Source organism: Agelaius tricolor, unplaced genomic scaffold (genome assembly GCF_023055355.1).
Source record: "Agelaius tricolor isolate 1412-34295 unplaced genomic scaffold, bAgeTri1.0.p SCAF_50, whole genome shotgun sequence".
In the NCBI taxonomy this organism is placed as follows: Eukaryota; Metazoa; Chordata; class Aves; order Passeriformes; family Icteridae; genus Agelaius; species Agelaius tricolor.
In genome coordinates this window covers 865,422-875,583 of record NW_027269310.1, presented here as the reverse complement: position 1 = coordinate 875,583, position 10,162 = coordinate 865,422, and the positions used below count along the sequence as shown (strand labels likewise).

At 57.3% G+C, this 10,162-nt stretch overlaps 1 protein-coding gene across 1 annotated transcript; it reads right to left on the bottom strand.

Moving 5' to 3' along the window:
- Positions 1 to 7,323: 7,323 nt before the first annotated feature.
- LOC139604382 (serine/threonine-protein kinase pim-1-like) lies at positions 7,324 to 9,828 on the bottom strand (the record flags this gene model as incomplete). Its single annotated transcript, XM_071455552.1, has 5 exons — positions 7,324 to 7,430; positions 7,679 to 7,855; positions 8,501 to 8,867; positions 9,071 to 9,121; positions 9,238 to 9,828. Coding segments are annotated over 5 exons (1,293 nt in total), but the record flags the coding sequence as incomplete, so codon positions are not given.
- Between the last annotated feature and the right edge of the window lie 334 nt (positions 9,829 to 10,162).

Sequence of the window (10,162 nt, the reverse complement as noted above, 5' to 3'; positions counted from 1 at the left end):
CAAATTATCCAAGTTATTATTACTCTAATTATATTGCTATTTTCTAACCATTTTATTACTATGAAACTTTTAAAAATTCAAAAAACAAGTGATTGGCGTTTTTCACATCATGTGACCCCGCGGTGTTGTAAATGGCACCCCCAGAAACATCAGTACATGGGATATTGTGTGTTGGGCACTGTGTGAAAAACACCAATCACTTGTTTTTAAACTTTTAAATTTTAATAGTAATTAAATTGTTATAAAACAGCAATATAATTAAAGTAATAAAAATTTGGACAATTAGGATTTAGGAGAATACGAGACAATAAGAACAAAGAGTTACGGATGTCCAAGTACCTTTTTCTGGGCAAAAGCCTTGTGATGGTTGGTGGGCATGGAAAGCTGGCCTGGGCCCCTTGCTCAGGGCTGGTGTCAGTGCCCAGAGCCAGAGGGGATCCCTTGCTGGGGGCTGTGCCATGGCCACCTGCCCTGTGCCGCGCTGGCCGCTCGGGCACCAGGAACCAGCAGCCAAGGGCACTGCCAGGGCCAAAGGCCAGGTCAGCCAGACAGAAAGGGGCAGGGCTGGGCACTGTTTCCATGGCAACCGGCACTGGGGGGGACACCTGGGGCACCTGGCCTGGTAGTTGCCATGGAAAGCCCTGGCAGGCACTGAGGGCACAGCCCCTGGCACTGAGACACTGCTGGGCCGGGTGCTGAGCACAGCGCTGAGCACGCAGAGATGGTTTTGTTCTTGCTGAGCTGCAGCACAGCCAAGGCCTGTCCTGCCCCTCGTCCAGCCACGCTGGGGAGGGGCTGGGGCTGCGGGGGAGCTTGGCAGGGGACACAGCCAGGACAGGTGACCCCAGCTGAGCCCGGGCACAGCCCAGACCAGAGCACATCATGCTCAGGCTATGAAGGGGGGGAACAAGGAGCAAGGGGGCAATTTTGGAGGGAGGCTTTTTGCCTTCCCAGCTAACACTTAGGCAAGAGGGAGCCCTGTTTCACCAGTGGGCAGGGTCACTACCAAAGACACAGACACCAACTGAAGGAATTGTGGCATTTATATCATGCACAGCTGCAAAGCATTACAAAAGGATAAGCTCAGCAAAGCACATCATCATTAGCAAAGAATTACAAAAGGATAAGCTCAGCAATCCATCAGAACTCATCATTACATTTTGATGACTAACCCCTTGGTCAAACACTAGAGGTGTTTGTGGCAGACAAAGATTCTGGCTGACTATCAAGGTACACCTTACAGACATCAGCAGTACTTCAGTGACACCGTTCTTCATTCTTTTTTCTCAATCTCCTTGGAGTTAGGAACAAGAATTCTGTTGTCCATGGAGCTGGCACCTTTTTAATTCCAGAATAATGCCCCCAGGCCCTTTGCTGTTCAGCTTTACCATGTTGTCTGGGGCTAACAAGGCTTGGGGGGCCCTTTCCCCTCTGGCTGGAAGGGGCCGGGTCCCAGTCCCTGAGGGGCTCCCAGGCTCCTGGATGCAATTCCTGTGCAAGTCCCTCAGTGTCACAGCAGCCTTCCCATGGAGCCCCGTGGATCAGAGCATTTGCCAAAGGGGCCCTTGGGGCAAACAGGGAGATTTGGTCTGGCAGCATGTGTAAAACAATATCCTGTCACATCTACTTGCTCTCACACACAATCCTTGGCTGCAGGGACACATTCCCATTGTTCCTGCCCAGCTTTCAGGACTCCGAGTTGTCTTTCCCAGGAGCTGCTCCTTCAGCTGCCTCGGGAGGGCCATTTGGCCTCCGGACCCACACTCTGGCTCCATTATTAGGACTGCTGCATCCAAACCCTTTATCTCCACAAACGGTGGTGATTGCAGCTGGAGCTCCTTTTTTCACAATCGTTCCTGAAATTGCAATATCAATAATTGTGCTACCCTGTCATGGGGTTGAATAATCCAATCCTGGTCACTATTGTTTCACAGAATTACTGTAATTTCTCCTGGATATTCTGCATCAATTCCTCCTGCCATGACATGAACACTTTGCAAGGCCAAGCTCCAAGGGAGCAGTTACCAAAGCAAAGTGTCCTGGAGGAATCTGAATTCCTGTTTCAGTACTGATGGCTCTCATTTGCTTTGAATTCATCCTCATTAATTCCAATGCATGAAGGCCCAGCCCTGCAGCCTCTGGGCTGGCCCTGCCAGGGGCCATCACAGCCAGAACAATTTCCCAGGCAGTCCAAGTCTCACTGCCCATGGTTGGATTTGCAAATTGGGGGCAGCCGTGCACAGCCAGGGGGTTTCCATTTCCCCCGTGGGCCATTGTTCAGGGCATGGAGCACATCTGGGAGATGGGTTCTCCATGGGCAAAGGTTCCCATCTCCTCATTTTTTCAACTGCTCTTTTAACAACCCCTTCACCCGTTCAACCAATCCTGCAGCTTGTGCATAGTCTGGTACATGGAAAACCCTGCAGGCTTCATCCCTGTATTTTTCACAGCAACAGACAAAGCCCTCTGCATCACAGTATCACCAAACCCTGGGAAAATAGCCAATTTCATCCCTTCCTCCTTTTTACATTGTATACAATCTCACATAGTTGACCACTGACAGTAGGGTCCTGGCCAATCCTGTTCTGTAGGGTATTTAGTGTTACATCCCTGAGCAGCCAAAGCTACCAAATTAGTATTGTCAGCACTATTTCACATTATTATTATTTCATATGTAGATATATATATTGATATACATATAGACAGATAAATACAGACATATATATATAATATATATATATAAATACACAACTATATATAAGTATATTAAGGTCTTATTATACAATAAATACATATAGTTATTTAGTATATTGATATTTCACTGGTACAAATGCAGCTGAGCTCAAGATTAAAACCTTCTGCTCTTGCTCCATGTGGGAGCATTCCAACAATAATTGTTCCTTCTGAAGGTGCTGTTTCCAATGGACTCTTAACAAATTCATCTTTGTCTGCCCAAACCCACAAGTCCTTTTCCTTTTCCATGTGCAGTTTTTGGATGCATTTGAAGACATCCAGGGCTGCAGCTTCTTTTACCCGACTGCCCCACTGCTCCCACGGGGCTCCCACCTCAGCCCACTCCAGAGCCAGGGAACTCCAGGGAAGGGCTTCCCATCTGGGAATTTCTGATGGCACTGATGCCTCACATTGACATTGAACAAGTGACATTTGGTTGGGATCTGGCCAGACTGGGCCAGTTTGGTTTGACCAGTGGCCAAAGTCAGCACCAAAGACACAGACTCCAACTGGAGGAATCAGTGTCATTTCCTGCAGTTCAGAGCAGCAAAGAATCACAAAAGGAGCAGCTCAGCAATGCACCCAATCATCCCCACCAAAGATTGCCTGCAGTGGTTAAGAAAGATGCAGCAGCATTTCCCCTCAGCCTTTGCCATCCCCCAGATGCACACAGCAGCTGGGGAAGCTGTCACAGCCAAGGGCTGCAGAGCCACTCCTGGGCACTGGCAATTCCTGCAGGTGCCTCCAGCCCCAGCTGAGGCTCCAAGCCCGCTGGGAGAGGGCCCAGCTCTGACAGTGCTGCATGAACAAACTGACAGCACTGCTAGTGTGCCAACATCTGCTTTCATCCTCCTCTTGGCTCCTTCCCAAAGCCTGGCCAGGCCTCAAGGAGGAGCCAAGGCAGCTGACTTTGATCCTTCAGCCCCACACAAGGCCAGATGTCAGATTTCATGGCCTTCTCTGGCTTCTAAATACACAAAGGGCCATCCATGTTTCACTAAGGAGTGGCTACATCTATCACAGTGCTAATGACCATGCATATCTCAGCAGGGAGCAGATACAAAGATAACCTTTGCTTGGAAGGTTCCTCCAGAGGCCACCTTGGGCTCAGGGCCTGCTGTCCAGGCCTCACTCAGGGCTGCTGTCCAGGCCTTGGCACTTCAGGGACGTGCTTTAGTGCTGGGCTTGGCACTGCTGGCTGAGCGGCTGCACTGGGTGAGCTCAGAGGGCTTTTCCAACAGAAAGGATTCTGTGATTCCATGATGATATCCGCTGCATTCAGCTGGGGCTATTTCAGCAGCATTACTTTGCTCCAGAAGTTCCCTCTTGCCCAGCTCCTGTGGCCTGAGGCTTCAGCTCCTTCAGCTCCTGGTGCTGAGCTGCTCATGCTGAACGAGAGCACTCGGAGAGACGAATCCAGTCCATCCAATTCCTTCTGGGACACGCAGAGAGGAGGCTGTGCAAACAGGAGCATTGTTTGCTGTGGCCTCCTCTCTGCCCTTCACGCCTTTCAGCCCTTTGAAGCAGCCAAGAGCTTTCTCCAGGAGTGCAATGGAGCAGCTGTTCCTGCTCGTGGGCCTGGCTCTTCCCAGTCTCTGCCCTTGCCTGCTTCTGTCCCTCTTGCTGTGCCCTCTGTTCCCCCAGGGTTGGCTGGCTGCTGCCCAGGACTGTGGCACTGGCACTGATCCAGTGCTCCAGAGCCTCCTTTCTGTGCCCTTGGAGCTGCCTGGGCACAGCAGCCTTTTCCATCTGCAAGCTCCCCATGGACAGGGAGTGCCCAGCTCCGTTCCTTGCACAGCCTTCAGGAGCCCAGGGCTGCCATCTCAAGTCCCTGCTGGCACTGGGGGCTCCCAGGTGCCTCAGGCTGCTCTGACACCGCTGCACACGGGAGGGAACAGGGCCAGGGGCTGTGCTGAAAGTCAGCTCCATCTGCTGCTGCTGCTGCTGCTGCTGCTGCTGTGGGGTCATTTGTGCAGCCCTGGCCCAGAGTCAGGGATCAGATGCTGCCAGTCTCTTCCAGCCCTGGCTGCTCAGAGGTTGGGCCTTGGAGCCTCATTGGCCAAAGGCAGCTGCTGCTGGGCCCTCTGTGTGTGCCCGTGTTCAGCAGTGCTGCTCCATCAGTCTGTGCCCAGCAACGGGGAAAAGCCTCAGCCCTGCAGGGCCAGGAGCTGCCGGGCTCTGCCTGAGCAGCTCAGCCAGCAGCAAGGGAGCTGCTCCACACAGGAACCAGGAGCAAAGGACACTCCTTTTGTAGGACATGTTTTCTATTTAAAGGAAAAAAAGGAAAAAGAAAAAAAACTATATAAAATGTGAAAGATTAAAACAAAACCCAAGTGTTAGTGACAAACTTCTGAAACTTTGCATTAAGAGGTAAACGATCTTTTTTAAAGGGGAACTCAGTTATTTACATTGTAAATGTGCTGATGGCATGGATCCATCTTCCTGACCCCAGCAGCCTTTTAAAAGATTTTGGGCTTGGTTTCAACATTGCCATTTGAAATTGTGCTCAAAGCAAGAGGAAATTGCTTTGTGCCCTTCCCGCTCCAAGCAGGACTGGGAATGGAAACTCTGTCAAAGCCCAAATCCTTTAGAAGATGCCCTTCCTTCTCAGCCTGGGAAGGAGCTGCACATTCCCTTTGAAACTGTCAGGGATTTCTTAGAGACACAAAGTGCCACTTAGGGCTTTTTGCTCTGGTTTGGCAGTGCAGAAGGGCAATTCTCCATCCATCAGCTCCAGACTGCACTGCCTCAGGAACACGGCCCACTCGCCAGCTTTGGCCCACTCAGGCACTTCTAGAGGAGGAAGAAAGTGCAATTGCACAATTCCAGCCAATCAAGAAGGAAGAATGGGACAGACAAACACCCTGTGCAGATCCAGGCATTCAGCTGGGACTGTGGAGGGTTTGGGTTCTTGCCAATTGGATGTGTGTCCCCAGCTGCAATCTCTGGGCCTGCAGCAGAGTCTCACTCAGCTGCCAAAGCAGAAAGCTCAGGCGCTGTGCTCGCAAGGGGCTCGTCTGATGCAAAGCTGTCAGAGCAATGTGAGGGCAGAGCCAGCCCAGCTGGGCCCAGGGCTGAGCCCAGCAGAGCCCTGGCAGAGCCCAGAGCAGCCTCAGCAGCCGCAGAGCCCGGCTGCAAGGAGAGAAAGCAGAAAGTGCCCGTCAGCTGAGGGCTCCTGTGCCCTTGTGCCAAGGCCTGCGGTGCCCAGGCCATGCTGGCTGTGCCCAGAGCTGTGCCCAGAGCTGCCCATCCCTGCTGCCTTTGGCAGCAGAGCAGGAGGGCAGGACATGTGCCCAGCCTGCAGCCAGCCACGGCACATCCAGCCCTCAGCAGCTGCCCAGAGCAGGATGCTCCTGTGCTCGCTGCCATCTCCCAAAAGCTCTGATCCCACCCTGCCAAGCACACAGGCACCCACCTCACGCCAGCCACGGCTGCAAGAAAAGCTGCTCCCAAACCACGTCCTCAGCCTTCTCCAAGGCCACCGCCCATCCACGCCACAGCTGCTCCCAAGCACTTCCCCATCTGCACTGGACCACCTGGAACGCTTCCTCTGGAAAAACAAACAACACATTCTTGAAAAGAGATTAGAGACAAAAAGGGAAAACAAGAAAAACGGGAAAAAATCTTATCTCTGTCAGGGCCTTGAGGAAGGCCCAACTCCTACATGGTAGGGAAAAACCCAGCCATGGCTGAGGGAAGCCCACACTTTCTCACTTCCACCCTGCACTGCCCCCCAAAATCACGGTGATCCCAAAGCAAACAAGGGCAGTGCAGCAGCCCAGCCCTTCCTTGCCTGCACAGCAAAGCAGCCCCTGCACAGCTTCTGGAGTCCCACCTCTGCTCCCACCATGGGGCTTTGTTTGTGTCGGGCTGGCTGCCCCAGCCCCAGCCCCAGCCCAGGCCACGGTGGCTGCTGGGGGCTGTTGGCAGGGACAGGAGCCCACTCCCATTTGTACCCAGCCCAGCCCATGCCCCAGCCCTGCCAAAAAGCAGCTGGGCAGCGACTGAAGAATGAGTTGCATCTGCCCCAGCAGAGGGGGAACCTTTGCTTCCCAGCCAGGCTGGGCCATGCCCAAATCTGGCAGCATTTCCCCGCGTGGGGACTCACCTGCAAATTCCCTGTGGAGTCTGGCTTTGAAGAAGGTGCCAGAATCAAAGTCCATCACCTTCAGCCTCCAGTGGCCAGGCTGAGGAAGAGCTTCTCATCCTTGGTGCCATCCTGGCTGTCTCCAGCAGCAGCAGCAGCAGCAGCAGCAGCAGCAGCAGTAGCAGCATCCCCACCCGGTACAGCTTCTCCAGGAGCTCCTGCTCCTTCCCTGGGGGGACACCAGGCTCTCAGGGCTCTGCCCAGGGCCCCAGCTGTCAGGGAACCAGCACAAGCAAAACCAGCTTGGATGGCGGCCACCAGTGCTGGGCAGAGCAGCTCAGCTGCAGCACAAGGGCTGCGTGTGCCCATCCCATGACCCTGTGCAGTGACACAGGCAGCACAAAAAGGTCTGGGTTCCTTTGCTTCTGATTGCCAAGGCATGTGTGGAGCTGCAGCTTACCAGGGCCCTGGATCAAAGTGTGCCTGTGGCTCTCTCCCTTCTTCTACGGCCGAGGAATATCCTGCACCCAAGGATCAGAGAACAGGTCTTCTAATGTGGGTCTTTCCAAGGAGTTCACGGATAAACACCACCTGATCAGATCTTTGCACTCTGGGCAGAGAAAGCAGAAACTGCCGGTCAGCCAGAGAAGGCTCCTGTCTGCTTTGCCCCACTATTGCCATGCCCAGGCCATTCTGGATGCGCTCAGGGCTGAGCCTAAACTTTCCCATCCATTCCCTGTTTTGGAGGAGAGCAGGACATGTGCCACCTCCTCAGCAGCTGCCAGAGCGGGATGCTCACGAGCCCGCTGCTGGCTCCCAGCACTGGGATTCCCCCCGTGCCCAGAGAAGAGGATCCACCTTGAGAGAGCCCTTGTGGCAGCGGGAGCTGGCCCCAGCTGAGGTTCCGGCCCCTCCTGAAAGGGTGCTCCCCACAGACCATCTGGTGCAGCAGGATGCCCAGGGACCAGATCGTTGCTGCCTCGCCATGGTACCAGCCAAAGTCGTTCCATTCCGGGGGGCTGTAGGATGGTGTTCCTATGGAATACAGATGGAGTTCAGCAGGGGGATGCTGCTGCTCCCAGAGCCTGGCCCCAGCATCCCTGGGCCTGCGGGGGCTGCATCAGTGGCACACAGGGTGACCACTGCCCTCTTGCCAGCACCTGGGACTTGTGCACAAACTTAGGGTTGGAAAAGAAGCCACTGGTGTCAGAAGAGGGCAGAGGAAGCCCCGGTTAAGCCTGACCATGACATGCAAAGGAAAAACCCTCTCTGTGCTGGGGAAAACATGCCCTTATCCTCCCTGCCTGCATTGCCCCAAAAATATTAGGAAGCCAAGGCAAACAGAGCGAGTGGAGCAGTGGAAGCCCTTCCTCTTGCCTGCACACCAAACTGGCTGGGGCACAGGTTCCCCCCCCCTCTCGGCTACCCCTACTCACAGGGGTTTTGGTCGGGCTGGCTGCCCCAGCCCAGCCCCAGTCCTGGGCAGAGTGGCTGGCAAAGGCTGCCAGCAGGGCTGGAAGATGGCTCCCCACCCAGCCCCGCTCTAAAGCAACTCAGCTGAAGACTCAGTCCCCTGACTGGCAGCAAAAGGGAGAATCCCCACTGCCACAGCCAGCTTGGGCTGGGAGATGTTGGGCCATGAGATCCCGGGACCAGGAGTACACCCTTACATGGGCTCACCTGCAAAGTGGGTGTAGGCTGTCTCTTGCAGGTAGGTGCCACAGCCAAAGTCAATCAGTTTGGCCTGCCCGGTGGCCAGGTCAAGCACGATGTTCCCTGGCTTGATGTCCCTGTGCAGGACCCCGCAGCTGGTGCAGTGCCGCACGGCCTCCAGCACCTGGCGGAACAGCTCCCGTGCCACCTCCTCGGGCAGGAACCGGCATGCCCGAATGACACGATGCAGGTCCAAACACCGCTCTGGCCGCTCCAGCACCATGACGATGTCGTTGGGGAGCTCAAGCCACTCCAGCAGCTGCACCACGCCGGGGAAGCCAGTGGAGACCTTGGCCTGCAGCACGATCTCCAGCGGGGCCCTGCTGCCGTCGGGCTGCGGGAGGAGCACGATGCCCTCAGTGGGGCCGATGCCGTGCCAGGCCTGGGGAAGCCCTGAGCCAGCCCGGGATGCTCTGCGCCCTGCGCTGCGCCCACGCCCGCTCCCCCTCGAGGCGTCCTGGCGGCTTCCACCGTGCCGGGCCTCGGCTCATCCCCGCCCGGCAGCCCCGGCTGCTGCCCCTGGCCCCGCTCACTCACCAGCTCGCCGCAGTGCCGGACGCGGTTCCGTGGCACCCTCTTGATGGCCACCTGCAAGCCAAGGACAGCAGCGGGCTCAGCTCGCCGCCCGCCCTGCCCAGCCCCATCCTCCTCCTCCTCCTCCTCCGCCCCCTCGTCCTGCGCCCGCCGCCGGCCCCGCCGCTCACCGGGGCGCCGTCCGAGAGCCGCGTGGCCGCGAAGACGCTGCCGAATCCTCCGCGCCCCAGCAGCGAACCCAGGCGGTAGCGCTCCTGCAGGGCCTCGGGCGCCGTCCCTGCGGGCGGGACGCGGCTGTCAGCGCTCGGCCCGGGGCCAGCAACGGCCCCCGAGCGCCCCTCAGCCGCCCCGGGCCGGCCATGCCCAGGCCTTCGCTCCTCGCAACGCGGCACGGGAGGCTCGGGGCCGGCGGCCGCGCTGCCGAGCGGCGGAGCTCGGGCCGGGGAAGCCGCAGCGGAGGCGGCGGCAGCGGCCGCGCCGCCTGTGTCCTCCGCGGGCCCCGGGAGGAGCCGGGGCCGGGGCCGGGGCCGGGCTCGGGGCTGGAGCCTGCCTCGGGGCCGGGGCCGGGCTCGGGCCAGGCGGAGGCGAAGGGCGGCGATGCCGCCCCCGCACACGGCACTGATGCCCGCCCAGCAGCGCCACCGCCAGTAGGGCCAGAGCCGGGCGGAGGCGAGACCGCGGCGGGACGGGCGGGGCCGGGCACGGGGCAGCCCCGCCCGGGGCCGGGGGCGGGCCGGGGGCATGGCCCGGCCCGGCAGGGGGAGAGGGAGGCGGGGACACGAGAGGGAGGCGGGGAGAGGAGAGGGACGCCGGGCAAGGGACCCCGGGAGAAGGGTGCCCGACGGCGGGAAAGGGAGACACAGAGAAAGAAAGAGAGAAAGACCAAGAAAGAGAGAACGATAAAGATCGTTCTAGGCTATCTGTTTTTCTTCTGCCGCCGCTGCTGCTGCCGCTGCTGCTGCTGCCGCCGCTGCCGCCGCTGCAACTGAAGCACCGGGGCCGTTCGTCCCCGTGTCCGTTCCCCGCTCGCCCCACGAGCCCCACGTTCGAGCCCCGCGCGCCCCGGGCACAGCCCCTGAGTCCGTCCAAACACGG